The sequence below is a fragment of the Sus scrofa genome, chromosome 4 (assembly GCF_054392235.1).
Source record: "Sus scrofa isolate SSC_HxYL_T2T_F1_AM1 chromosome 4, Sscrofa_HxYL_maternal_Yorkshire_Landrace_v2.0, whole genome shotgun sequence".
NCBI lineage: Eukaryota > Metazoa > Chordata > Mammalia > Artiodactyla > Suidae > Sus > Sus scrofa.
The window spans coordinates 101,519,462-101,533,265 of record NC_139386.1 but is presented as its reverse complement, the minus strand read 5'-3'; the positions used below and the strand labels follow the sequence as shown (position 1 = coordinate 101,533,265).

The 13,804-nt window shown below is 44.7% G+C and overlaps 2 protein-coding genes across 2 annotated transcripts in view; one reads left to right on the top strand and one right to left on the bottom strand.

The window, feature by feature from the left end:
- The window catches only part of CRCT1 (cysteine rich C-terminal 1), a 239,033-nt gene that overhangs the window by 111,643 nt on the left and 113,586 nt on the right, over positions 1 to 13,804 (top strand). The window lies entirely within an intron of this gene.
- Positions 1,262 to 5,663, bottom strand: LOC146404080 (uncharacterized). Its single transcript, XM_085020972.1, has 6 exons — positions 5,526 to 5,663; positions 3,463 to 4,919; positions 2,843 to 3,378; positions 2,612 to 2,767; positions 2,108 to 2,530; positions 1,262 to 1,995 (listed from the first exon to the last, which is right to left on the bottom strand). The coding sequence occupies exons 1-6, from the start codon at positions 5,661 to 5,663 to the stop codon at positions 1,262 to 1,264; spliced, it is 3,444 nt and encodes a 1,147-aa protein (XP_084877098.1).

Here is a 13,804-nt window from a genome sequence, read left to right as displayed (position 1 = left end):
GACCCATGTTGTCCAGAGCCAGAGGACTGACCTGAGGCTGAGCCATGTTTTCCAGAGCCAGAGGATTGACCTGAGCCTGACCCATGTTGGCCACAGCCAGACTGCCCTGATCTAGACTCATGGTGTTCAAAACTAGAGGACTGATGTGAACTAGACCCATGTTGTCCAGAGCCAGAGGACTGGCTTGAGCCTGACCCATGTTGTCCACAGCCAGAGGACTGACCTGAGGCTGACCCATGTTGGCTAAAGCCAGAGGACTGGCCTGAGCCTGACCCATGTTGTCCTGAGCCAGACTGCCCTGATCTGGACTCATGGTGCTCAAAACTAGAGGACTGATGCGGACTAGACCCACGTTGTCCAGAGCCAGAAGACTGACCTGAGCCTGAGCCATGTTTTCCAGAGCCAGAGGACTTATGTGAACTAGACCCATGTTGTCCAGAGCCAGAGGACTGGCCTGAGCCTGAGCCATGTTGTCCAGAGCCAGAGGACTGGCCTGAGGCTGACCCATGTTGGCCACAGCCAGAGGACTGGCCTGAGCCTGACCCGTGTTGGCCACAGCCAGACTGCCTTGATCTGGACTCATGGTGCTCAAAACTAGAGGACTGATGTGAACTAGACCCATGATGACCAGAGCCAGAGGACTGGCCTGAGCCTGATCCATGTTGTCCAGAGCCAGAGGACTGGCCTGAGGCTGACCGACGGTGTCCAGAGCCAGAGGATTGACCTGAGCCTGACCCATGTTGGCCAAAGCCAGAGGACTGGCCTGAGCCTGACCCATGTTGTCCTGAGCCAGACTGCCCTGATCTGGACTCATGGTGCTCAAAACTAGAGGACTGATGTGAACTAGACCCATGTAGTCCAGAGCCAGAGGACTGGCCTGAGGCTGAGCCATGTTTTCCAGAGCCAGAGGACTGGCCTGAGGCTGACCCATGTGGGCCAAAGCCAGAGGATTGACCTGAGCCTGACCTGTGTTGGCCAAAGCCAGAGGACTGGCCTGAGCCTGACCCGAGTTGGCCATAGCCAGACTGCCCTGATCTAGACTCATGGTATTCAAAACTAGAGGACTGATGCGAACTAGACCCATGTTTTCCAGAGCCAGAGGACTGGCCTGAGCCTGACCCGTGTTGGCCACAGCCAGAGGACTGGCCTGAGCCTGACCTGTGTTGGCCACAGCCAGACTGCCCTGATCTGGACTCATGGTGCTCAAAACTAGAGGACTGATGTGAACTAGACCCATGTAGTCCAGAGCCAGAAGACTGACCTAAGGCTGAGCCATGTTGTCCAGAGCCAGAGGACTGGCCTGAGGCTGACCCACGGTGTCCAGAGCCGGAGGATTGACCTGAGCCTGACGCATGTTGGCCAAAGCCAGAGGACTGGCCTGAGCCTGACCCATGTTGTCCTGAGCCAGACTGCCCTGATCTGGACTCATGGTGTTCAAAACTAGAGGACTGATGTGAACTAGACCCATGTTGTCCAGAGCCAGAGGACTGACCTGAGCCTGAGCCATGTTTTCCAGAGCCAGAGGATTGACCTGAGCCTGACCTGTGTTGGCCACAGCCAGACTGCCCTGATCTAGACTCATGGTGTTCAAAACTAGAGGACTGATGTGAACTAGACCCATGTTTTCCAGAGCCAGAGGACTGGCCTGAGCCTGACCCATGTTGTCCAGAGCCAGAGGACTGGCCTGAGGCTGACCCGTGTAGGCCAAAGCCAGAGGACTGGCCTGAGCCTGACCCGTGTTGGCCACAGCCAGACTGCCCTGATCTGGACTCATGGTGCTCAAAACTAGAGGACTGATGTGAACTAGACCCATGTTGTCCAGAGCCAGAGGACTGGCCTGAGCCTGACCCATGTTGTCCAGAGCCAGAGGACTGGCCTGAGGCTGACCCATGTTGGCCACAGCCAGAGGACTGGCCTGAGCCTGACCCGTGTTGGCCACAGCCAGACTGCCCTGATCTGGACTCATGGTGCTCAAAACTAGAGGACTGATGCGAACTAGACCCATGTTGTCCAGAGCCAGAGGACTGGCCTGAGCCTGACCCATGTTGTCCAGAGCCAGAGGACTGGCCTGAGGCTGACCCGTGTAGGCCAAAGCCAGAGGACTGGCCTGAGCCTGACCCGTGTTGGCCACAGCCAGACTGCCCTGATCTGGACTCATGGTGCTCAAAACTAGAGGACTGATGTGAACTAGACCCATGTTGTCCAGAGCCAGAGGACTGGCCTGAGCCTGACCCATGTTGTCCAGAGCCAGAGGACTGGCCTGAGGCTGACCCATGTTGGCCACAGCCAGAGGACTGGCCTGAGCCTGACCCATGTTGGCCACAGCCAGACTGCCCTGATCTGGACTCATGGTGCTCAAAACTAGAGGACTGATGCGAACTAGACCCATGTTGTCCAGAGCCAGAGGACTGGCCTGAGCCTGACCCATGTTGTCCAGAGCCAGAGGACTGGACTGAGGCTGACCCACGGTGTCCAGAGCCAGAGGATTGACCTGAGCCTGACCCATGTTGGCCAAAGCCAGAGGACTGGCCTGAGCCTGACCCATGTTGTCCTGAGCCAGACTGCCCTGATCTGGACTCATGGTGCTCAAAACTAGAGGACTGATGTGAACTAGACCCATGTTGTCCAGAGCCAGAGGACTGGCCTGAGGCTGAGCCATGTTGTCCAGAGCCAGAGGACTGGCCTGAGGCTGACCCATGTCGGCCAAAGCCAGAGGATTGACCTGAGCCTGACCCATGTGGGCCAAAGCCAGAGGACTGGCCTGAGCCTGACCCATGTTGGCCACAGCCAGACTGCCCTGATCTAGACTCATGGTATTCAAAACTAGAGGACTGATGCGAACTAGACCCATGTTTTCCAGAGCCAGAGGACTGGCCTGAGCCTGACCCATGTTGTCCAGAGCCAGAGTATTGACCTGAGCCTGACCCATGTTGGCCCCAGCCAGAGGACTGGCCTGAGCCTGACCTGTGTTGGCCACGGCCAGACTGCCCTGATCTGGACTCATGGTGCTCAAAACTAGAGGACTGATGTGAACTAGACCCATGTAGTCCAGAGCCAGAAGACTGACCTAAGGCTGAACCATGTTGTCCAGAGCCAGAGGACTGGCCTGAGGCTGACCCACGGTGTCCAGAGCCGGAGGATTGACCTGAGCCTGACGCATGTTGGCCAAAGCCAGAGGACTGGCCTGAGCCTGACCCATGTTGTCCTGAGCCAGACTGCCCTGATCTGGACTCATGGTGTTCAAAACTAGAGGACTGATGTGAACTAGACCCATGTTGTCCAGAGCCAGAGGACTGACCTGAGGCTGAGCCATGTTTTCCAGAGCCAGTGGATTGACCTGAGCCTGACCCATGTTGGCCACAGCCAGACTGCCCTGATCTAGACTCATGGTGTTCAAAACTAGAGGACTGATGTGAACTAGACCCATGTTTTCCAGAGCCAGAGGACTGGCCTGAGCCTGACCCATGTTGTCCAGAGCCAGAGGACTGGCCTGAGCCTGACCCATGTTGGCCACAGCCAGACTGCCCTGATCTGGACTCATGGTGCTCAAAACTAGAAGACTGATGCGGACCAGACCCATGTTGTCCAGAGCCTGAAGACTGACCTGAGGCTGACCCATGGTGTCCAAAGCCAGAGGACTGGCCTGAGCCTGACCCATGTTGTCCTGAGCCAGACTGCCCTGATCTAGACTCATGGTATTCAAAACTAGAGGACTGATGTGAACTAGGCCCATGTTGACCAGAGCCAGAAGACTGACCTGAGCCTGACCCCTGTTTTCCAAAGCTAGGTGATTGGCCTGAACATGAGCCTTGTTCAAAGCCAGAGAACTGACCTGAGCCTGACCCATGTTGTCCAAAGCCAGTGGACTGACCTGAGCTGGATCTATGTTGACCACATTTAGAATATTCATTTGAACCAGACCCTTTTTGATGAGATTTGGAAGAGTATCCACAGGAAGATCCATGTTGACCATAATTAGAAGATTGACTTGCTCCAGATTCATTTTGCCCACAGCAAGAGGACTGACTTGAACCTGTTCCCTGTTGTGCTCCACAATTCTGTGGTTGACCACATGCTTTAGATCCATATCCTCTCTGACTTGAAGACTGGCCACAAGAGCTAGGCTCATGTTGACCATATCCACATGACTGACCTCCTGAGAGACATCTATGACCTTGTCCTCCACTGCTTCCAGATTCATAACCTGACGGGGTACAGCTAGATTGGTTTCCTTGCCCTCCAAATTGACCTTCCTGATAAGAACTAGAAGCATTTTGTGGCCTTCCACACCCACTTGATTTGCTAGATTCATGTTCACTAATGTCTAATCCGTGTGACAGACCACCATGACTTTTCCTTCCCCCACTTCTTGATCCAGATCCAGATCCAGATTCATATTCTTCCCCAGATTCCCTAGAGGGGTTAACACGTGACTTGCTTCTTCTTTCCCCCAACTCTCCAGAGCTGGAACCATGTCTTTGTTTGCCACTACTCTGTGAGTGACCAGAGCTGGACCCACAGTGCCTTTTTTCAGATCCCTTTTGGTTCTCTGAGCTAGATAAATCACCATGCCTCCCCAGCCTCCTGGACCCATGTCTCTGTTTTGCAGAACCCCTCAAACCCTCAGAACTATAACCATGCTCCTCTCCCTCACTCCAACTTGAATATTTGTAACCTGATTTCTGTCCCGATGTATCCTCTTCTTCCTCTTCTGTTTCACTTTCTTCATCTTGGTATTGGCGACTATGTCTGTGCTTCTTTGACCCTGAAGCTTTACAGTATTCTTTGCTGAGGACCTTGTTGCAGGCCATAGCGAGCTTGAATACCATCAGAAGAAACTCAGTAAAGTCCAATCTTCGATCATGATCTCGATCCAGCATATGCATGATGACATCCACTGTGTCTGGATCATCTGGGTTCTATATACAAGCAACACAGCAAAGAAGACATGGTCAGCCTCCATACACTTAGCTAAAATATTCAAGTAGAGGTGTAGAATTGTGGATTTTTGACATTAGGTATTTAAATATAGGACCCATCAGTTGTGAAGAGGTAATAGAAAAGAATAAAGACTATTGGGATCCTCAGCCAGATACAGTTTAGGGATCTAAGCTAGAGGACTAGTACTCAGGTATTGCATAGAGGAAGGCGTTGAATAAACCAAGGTCAGTACCTGGTGTATTTTAGTTTTAAATACGTTTAAGTCTTGCAATACATTTTCTCCTCATTTGCTAGGGTAATTTTTAAATTGATGTATTAGCCCAAATTTATTTTCTGATTTTTCGGAAGGAAAAACCTGGGGGCATAAAAATAATCTCAGGGTCTGTATTGTGAGAGTATGCAGGAAAGTGAGGGAGAAAACACATTTCTAAAAATAAATGTTGCCTCAGCAGACTTTCTGATGTCCTCCCCAAAAATAGTGCTCATGGGGTTAGCTCAAATACCATGGGGACTGTGCATTTTTGAGCTAATCTTTGGTCATATAATGGGGAATGTATAAGACCCTAGCAGCTTTCAGTCCTCACCTTCAGAATTGGACGAAACTCTTTCTCCAGAAGTTCCTTTAGCTCATCCTTGCTCAACGTGCCACACTCCCCATCCTGCTGGGTATATTTATAGAAAACATCGATGACGGTCACAACACTTCTTAAGAGGTCAGTCATGCTTCTGCAGGTTTAAGTGAACCTGAGGAAAAAAAACACAAAGGACCCTATTGTTCATTTTATTTCCTTTTAATTTATATAGTTCTGATTTTAATAATAATCTTCATGACTTTTCAAATATCCTGTCTCTCTCTTTTTTTTTTTTTTTTTTAGTCTTTTTGTCTTTTCTAGGGCCGCTCCTGCGGCATATGGAGATTCCCAGGCTAGAGTTCTAATTGGAGCTGTAGCCACTGGCCTATGCCAGAGCCACAGCAATGCCAGATCTGAGCTGCATTTGCCTCCTACACCACAGCTCACAGCAACGCTGGATCCTTAACCCACTGAACAAAGCCAGGGATTGAACCCACAACCTCATGGTTCCTAGTCATATTTGTTAACCACTGAGCCACGACAGGAACTCCTATCTTGTCTCTTTTAAATCTAAAATACCTCAACAAGTAAGGGTGGGTCAGGAATGATATAACATCCCTCACACAGTGAAAATGAACTTTGTTAACTTCGAGTTACTTTGCTAAAAGATCAAGTCATGGCATGTTACTGACTGACCTGGGACTAGATCTCAGATCTCCATGTCCTGGATGAATATATTCTTTACATAGTATCTATACACTTAGTGTACTTTGGTGTTCTGCATGTTGTCCTGGAGCTTCTAGGACAGTCTCTAGAACCACCCAGATGTATTGCACCAGTCTCTCTGGCTATTTTCACTGAGTTTCTTGAGTTAGAAGTAACAGACCTTCTAACATGCATACCTGCTTCCCCTTTGGGAACCAGAAGTTAAACTGGACTATTAAGGCATTTCGCAAATTGGAAACGAGCAAAGTTGGCCAATGCTATCCTGGCGCTTCAGAAGTATGAGATAGCCCTCATCAGAGCTCAGGAAATATCCTAACCTCAGCCTTGTCCAAACACTGTTCTATTTCAGTAGTCAAGAAAAAGGGTTCAGCAATGTAGGCAGTAGTTTGACTAGTAGGTGACTAGATCCTCAAGCTCTGGAAATTGAACAAGTATGGGACTCTACAATAGTGCTGGTGTTTTTCCTGTTTGAGCTAGGCAACTCAGAAAAGATGGCATGAAAAAAGACTAGGAAGAGAGTGTGGAATGGCCCAGAAGAAGACAAGCTTCTACTTACATTATTCTTCTCTGGAACAAATTTATTCTAGAAAGACCTCAGAATAAACTAAACTAACCAAAGAAGCAAACAAAAGGAAAAGAAAAGAAAAAAGCAAAAAAGAAGGCAGGCAGGCCAAATATATACTAACTCTACCGTAGCTCATACTCCTGGATTTCTGCCATGGACAACAACCAACCAAATATCCATTTAAGTAGCTGGATGAATTTTCTCTCACCTGGTTCACCAAAGGAACAAGTAGGATAAAGCCTGATGCAGCTTGCAGGGTGACAGTGGATTGAGATGGTGGCCCTTATATAGCTAATATGTGGGTAGTGCCCTCTGTGGGATGGACTGATTCATTTCCAACAAACCTAACTCCACCTCTGTCCATGTTTACCTCCCTACTTCTTCACATTCTCATCTCTGAGATGATTGCAGAAAGGTACCAGCCCATCTTACAGTATGAGGACATGTTGCAGGACACTTTTTCACTTGTGAAAAGCAGAGACTATGTTTTAGTACCTACAAAAAGAAGCAAAGTATCAGATACTTGGCAAGTCTGCAACACATATGTATTTAATTGGAAATGAACCTGGGCCATTAGGCCTACCCAATTCACATCTTTTTGAAATAATAGCTTCTATTTACTGAAATTTACTGTGAGCTAGCTATTATTGTGGCAGATACTTTTCACATATTATCTCATTTAATCTTTGCAACATTTCTATGAGATTTGTATTGCATTCCATTTCACAGATGAAGAAATAGGAATCTTAAGAGACTTCTCCAAAATCACACAGCTCATAGGTGGGGGAACCTATATCTATGCATCATGATGGCCTTTCTTTTAACCATTATATTATTAGCTTACCTCTGTCATGGACAACAACCTATTACATATACCTATTACATATACCTATTATGCAAAAATTCTGCACTGTTTTAGGAGTGTGAGGCCCAGCCAAATATGAAATATATGAAAGAGTAAAAAGGAATGGTTATCTCAGCCAGAAAGAGAAGAAACATTCTCTGGCCCTGTGAAGGTGCTTTTCTAGGCTATAAAAGTATGTTAATGGGCTATACATGAAAGTGGTGTTTTCAGAAGTGTTCAGGTGAATTCAGAGTGGGCTTTCTTCTAACATTCTTCTATCCATTGGTAGTCTGGCAGCTTTGGGCCTGGTTCCGCGGGAAAATGTCATTTATATTCATAAAGCATATCAAACATAATGCCTAAGGGAAGCAAAAATAATTAGAAAGCTGTATTAGCTGTGGAGAGTCAGCTTTTCTGTACTTTGCCACCAGGTAATGATGCTGCTCTGATACTGATGAAGATGGCAGCTATCATTAATTAAGGGCTTGCTATCTTCTGGATATGAAGGTTTCACATGCTTAAATGTTTATTCTTCACAATAACCCTATGAGGTATTATTGTCATTCTCGTTTTACAAGTAAGGAAATGAAAGCATAGAGAAATTTAATAATTTGACCAAAATCACATCTAGTAAGTGGCAACACTAGGGCCAAAACCTAACTACCCAAAGCTAAGGCCTGTCACTTAACCACATATATACCACATATATGTATTTGTATTTTGACGATTTGCAAGGTACGATTATTAAGTAAGGCAGGGAATTTTTTCTAAAAGAGTCTAGAACCTTGAAAATATAATTTCCCTAAAAGGCTGTGTGTGTGTGTGTGTGTGTGTGTGTGTGTGTGTGTGTGTGTGTGTGTGTGTGGTGTGTGTGTATGCTTCTGCTGTATATAGCACAGGGAACTCTTCCCAATATTCTGTGATAACCTATATGGGAAAAGAATCTGAAAGGGATGGATATATGTTTGTATACAGCTGAATCACTTTGTTGTACAGCAGAAATTATCACAACATTATAAATCAACTATACTTCAATAAAACTTTAAAAAATAGAAAAATGTTAGCAAGACCGCGTCCCTCAAAGCATCACATCCTTTTATGTATCATTCAGTTGATGAAAATATGGGCAGTTTAAGCATGAACTTGATTTTTGGAATCATTAAAAGCATTTGGAACCAAGTTTGATAATGAAGAGACTAACTCATAACTTTTTTAAAAAAGAGGAGTCCATTCATTAAGTATGAATTTAAAGTAACCAAACTAATTTCTTCAGTCCATTGGCTCTCAGCAATTCATGTTACTTTAGCAAGCATTTTTTTTTTTTTGAGGATTTGCTAGGTTCCCATGACTCTTTTCTTTATGTGAGTGTGCCTCTAATGGTGAGACTCTCCAAGATTATGTGAAATAGTATAATAAAACTAGATCAGGATTGAAGCTTGGCCTGGAGTTTGGGCAATAGGAAAACTGTTTTTTTTGTTTTTGTTTTTTTTTTTGTCTTTTGTCTTTTTTTGTTGTTGTTGTTGTTGTTGTTGCTATTTCTTGGGCCGCTCCCGCGGCATATGGAGGTTCCCAGGCTAGGGGTTGAATCGGAGCTGTAGCCACCGGCCTACGCCAGAGCCACAGCAATGCGGGATCCGAGCCGCGTCTGCAACCTACACCACAGCTCACGGCAATGCCGGATCGTTAACCCACTGAGCAAGGGCAGGGACCGAACCCGCAACCTCATGGTTCCTAGTCGGATTCGTTAACCACTGCGCCACGACGGGAACTCCGGAAAACTGTTAAATATTTATGTATACATCACACACACACACACACACTCTCACTCAGTCACTCTTCTCTACACATACTCCCCCACACAGTTAATGTACATTATTGAAGAGCTATAATATGCAAGGCTCAGTGCTAAGCACAGTGGCTTCAATGAAATTCTATTGGTTTGGGATTATTTATGAGCCTGGAATTTTCCATCACTTCATTTTAACAGTCTTGGCACTCTCTTGTTTGAAAGGGAATTGAGGATTTGCCATTTGGGCTTGCCCACAATACATTGTACATTGCCCTGGATACAAATATATAGATAGGTATATATTTATCCATCTCCAAATCATTAAATTCTAACTAGGGAAAAACTTGCTCTACAGTACAGAATAAGGCTGATTTTTCATGCCGTAAAGATGAAGAGGAAATTAAAACCTGGTATCGTGGGCTGCCTGGAATAACATCTTTGAGTAGGACTAGGGAAAAATAAATCCAGGACTTCTATGAGTAATAGCTATCAAGCTTAGTTAGGTTTTATTAGTTTTGGATTAATTAGTTTCCCATTGATTGTCACCATTATCTATGATAATTTTTTCCCTTTAAAATTAATTATGCTTATTTTACTTATTATAAATAAAGTCACTTATGTGCTAATTCCTTTCCTCTGGCATTAATTATGCTTCAGAGCTTGAGTCTCCTGGGACCATTTAGTTTAAATCACCTCTGAGCATTTGGACTCTAAGAGGAAGGATAGTAAAGTGGAATCTGTGGAAAACCACATTTGCAGTGTCTTACTTTTTGTTCAGTGGAAATTTTTCTTCCTTGGAGGCTGGTGTCTTAAATTAGGGACACTAGATCACCACTTTAGCAAGATAATTGCAAAAGGCAGATCAAGTAATTATTTCATCTAATTATTTTAGGGTGACTAAGGTCTCAGGATTGACCATATTCTCCAAACCAGTTGCCCCACCTCCTCTGCTCCTAGTTCTGTGTAGGTCAAAGACACTTAGAGCAGACCTCCTGAGGGTCCAGGATTCCTGGCCCAGGGAGACCAATATTTAGCTTCTTAAGATGTTCAGAGAGGATATCCCACTCATTTATGAGATGAATATGGCTTGAGAGTCAGATATACTGATGAAAAATGGGGTTTGAGAACTTTGCTGCAAGAGGAAAGACTATTAGCCCAACTTCTGCCAGGGCCTTTCTCATATTCATTTCCTAAGTCTGGTCCAAGTAGAATTCAGGGAAGATAATAGAGTAAGACCCTTAAAGGAGTATGTTTCTGACTTCTCCCTAAAAACTAAAACAAAATGTATAGCCAAGTTGTTTAGCCCAATGAATAAGAGCACAAAACTTGGAATTTCACAGATATGGTTGGAATCCTGCCTCTAGCACTCACTAGCTTTATGACTTAATATCTCTCTAAATGTGAGGAATTTTCTTCATAGGGATTGTTGTAAATCTTCATAGAATTAAGCCAAGTGCTTAGAACAAAATAGCCATTCAATAAGAGATAGAAATTGTTGTTTTTCTTTCTTTGAAAAGGCTATCTTTTTTTTTTTGCATTTGATTGAAATACTATATTTTTAATGTATGTTTTGTGGATGATATCATCTTGTGAATGTTGCTCCTAATAGTTTTATTTTGAAAGCTAAAATCACAAGTCAGATGTGCTTGGGATTGATCAGCATCTCTGGGCATAAAAGTGGCCTGTTACTGGTCTGCTTGGAAGGGGATCTTGGTTCTGGCCCAGTTGGCTGGTGGTCGCATTGATTAAAAGTAATTATGAGGAGTTCCCGTCATGGCTCAGCAGAAACGAATCTGACTAGTATCCATGAGGACATAGGTTCAATCCCTGGCCTTTCTCAGTGGGTTAAGGATCCAGGGTTGCTGTGAGCTGTGGTGTAGGTCACAGACGTGGCTCAGATCTGGTGTTTCTGTGGCTGTTGTGTAGGCCGGCAGCTGTAGCTGCAGCTCTGATTGGACCCCTAGCCTAGGAACCTCCATATGCTGCAGGTGGCCCTAAAAGCCAAAAAACAAAACAACACAAAACTAAACAAAAAACAAAACAAAAAAGGTAATTATCATCAGAATAATCTTGATGCTATTCGTAGTGATGATGATGATGACGATAATGATGACACAGCCTCCATTCATGATGGATACAGATTCCTCAGATTAGAATCATTTATTTTTGCAGCAACAGGTCAAAGCATAGGCCATAGATTTTCTCTCAGGGTACCTATATTGTCTCCTTCTTTCTCTTCCATTCACTCTCTGATTAATCCACTGTCAGGAATAGGGTCAGTGGCGAATTTAATCTGCTTTTACAATCTATAACCTTTCTTCCTCTGGTTACATTCTAGCCTATGGAAGTCCCTTCCGGGTTGTATAGCTTCCTAGCCACCTCATCCTCAACAGGAAGGCTTACTCTTTCCCTATCTTGAGACCTTGGATTCTTTGAGGTTTTATAGATAGAAAAATCCTCTTTCTTTTTCATAAAGAAGCCAGAGTCCTAGCAATCTCAAATGGATTGTGGATTTATGGACTTCTCCACTGCCTTTTGCCCTCCTACCCCATAGAATCCTGATGGACAGGTGGTGCTGAGTGGTTTAGACTGGTCTAGCTGTCAGGGAGACATTAGCTGACTGAGGTATATTCTGCAGCTTTAGAACTTTCTTTTGTCTCCATGTAAAGCTAAGCTACCAAATTCAGCTCTTTATTTCTCCTGCAGTCTGCTCAATGCTTCTAGAGACTGGAATAGCAAAACTTTCTGTAAAGCCAGAGGCAAGTTGAGGCAGGTGCATACCAGCCAAGTTCATATCCTGCCTGCTGTAGGACTGGTTCCCTCAGCTATTAACTCTACAACCCAGCTACCTGGGGCCTAGGCTATGCTATTTGTCAGACAGTAATGTGAGTGATAAGACAGGCTGGATCTCTATTTTTGAGAACGGTAGTGAAGGGAGTGCACTTTTTATTTATTTAAATATGGATTCTGTGGTCCCCACCTTAAGAAATGTAGAGGTTGGCTGCCCTAACCCATATCTGCACCAGGCCCATAACAGAGATTGCACTTCAACTCTTAGCCAGTTTGAAAAGAGAGTCCCATATGCTTTAATTCTTATACCCAAAAAATATTCACAGGAGCTGATATGTGTTGGGCCATTGGAAAAGGACTAGGAGAAAGAGTATTAAGTATAAACCTAGTGTTCATTCTCTAGACACACCATATACAAGAACTAACCCCCAAAACTTTTTGTAAAAATATGAAAGATAAATATAACAGAGTGTAATGGAGAGAACAGTAGTTCATTCTTAGCTTCTTTCTCTCAGACCTCAAAGGCAAACTGTCAGCAAATCATACTGATTCTACCTTCAGATTATAACCAGAAATTGCACAGTTCTTACTATCTCACTGTACCGTCCTGGTCCACCTCCCATCATTTTATTTGCTGGTACTCAGCCTCCTAACTGATATGCCAGCTTCTACTCTCAACTCTCTACAGTCTATTGTCAGCACTGTAAACTGAGTGAAAGTTTTAACACAGAAGTCTGAGCCTGTCACTCCTTTGCTTAACAAATTAAAGTGGCTCCTTGCTCTGTGTAAACCAGAGGCCTGAGAGGGATTGCATTAAATCTATAGATTGCTTTGAGTAGTATGGCCATTTTAATGACATTAATTCTTCCAATCCAAGAGCATGGGATATCTTTCGATTCCTGAGAATCCTCTTTAATTTCCTTGATTAATGTTTTATAGTTCTCAGCATATAAATCATTTCCTTAGTCAGGTTTAATCCTAGGTATTTATTTGGGGGGAGTGCCACTTTAAAAGGTACTGTATTTTTTATATTCCTTTTCTAATACTTCATTACTAGAATACAGAAATGCAACTAATTTCTGAACGTTAATCTTTTTTTTTTTTTTTTTTTTTTTTGCTTTTTAGTGCTTCATCTGTGGCATATGGAGGTTCTCAGGGTAGGGGTCCAATCAGAGCTGCAGCTGCCAGCCTACACCACAGCCACAGCAACACCATATCTGAGCCACATCTGTGACCTACACCACAGCTCACAGCAGTGCCAGAGCCTTAACCGACTGAGCCAGGCCAGGAATCGAACCTGCAACCTCATGGTTTCTAGTCAGATTCATTTCCACTGCACCACAGTGGGAACTCCCTTAACGTTAATCTTGTATCCTGCTACTTTGCTGAAATCATTGATCAGTTCAAGTAGTTTTTGTATGGAGTCCTTAGGGGTTTCTATATATAGTATCATGTCATATGTATACAGTGACAGTTTTACCTCTTCTCTTCCAACTTGGATTCCTTTTATTTCTTTCGCTTGTCTGATTGCTGTGGCTAGGACTTCTAATACTATGTTGAATAAGAGTGGTGAGCAT

Excerpts from the sequence above, each read along its gene's own strand:
- LOC146404080 (XM_085020972.1), bottom strand. The coding sequence starts at position 5,663 with ATGACTGACCTCTTAAGAAGTGTTGTGACCGTCATCGATGTTTTCTAT. Across the intron at positions 4,920-5,525 it reads AGTTTCGTCCAATTCTGAAG|AACCCAGATGATCCAGACAC; the intron begins GTGAGGACTGAA and ends GCTTGTATATAG. Across the intron at positions 3,379-3,462 it reads TCTGGCTCTGGACAACATGG|ATCAGGGCAGTCTGGCTGTG; the intron begins GTCAGGCTCAGG and ends CCATGAGTCTAG.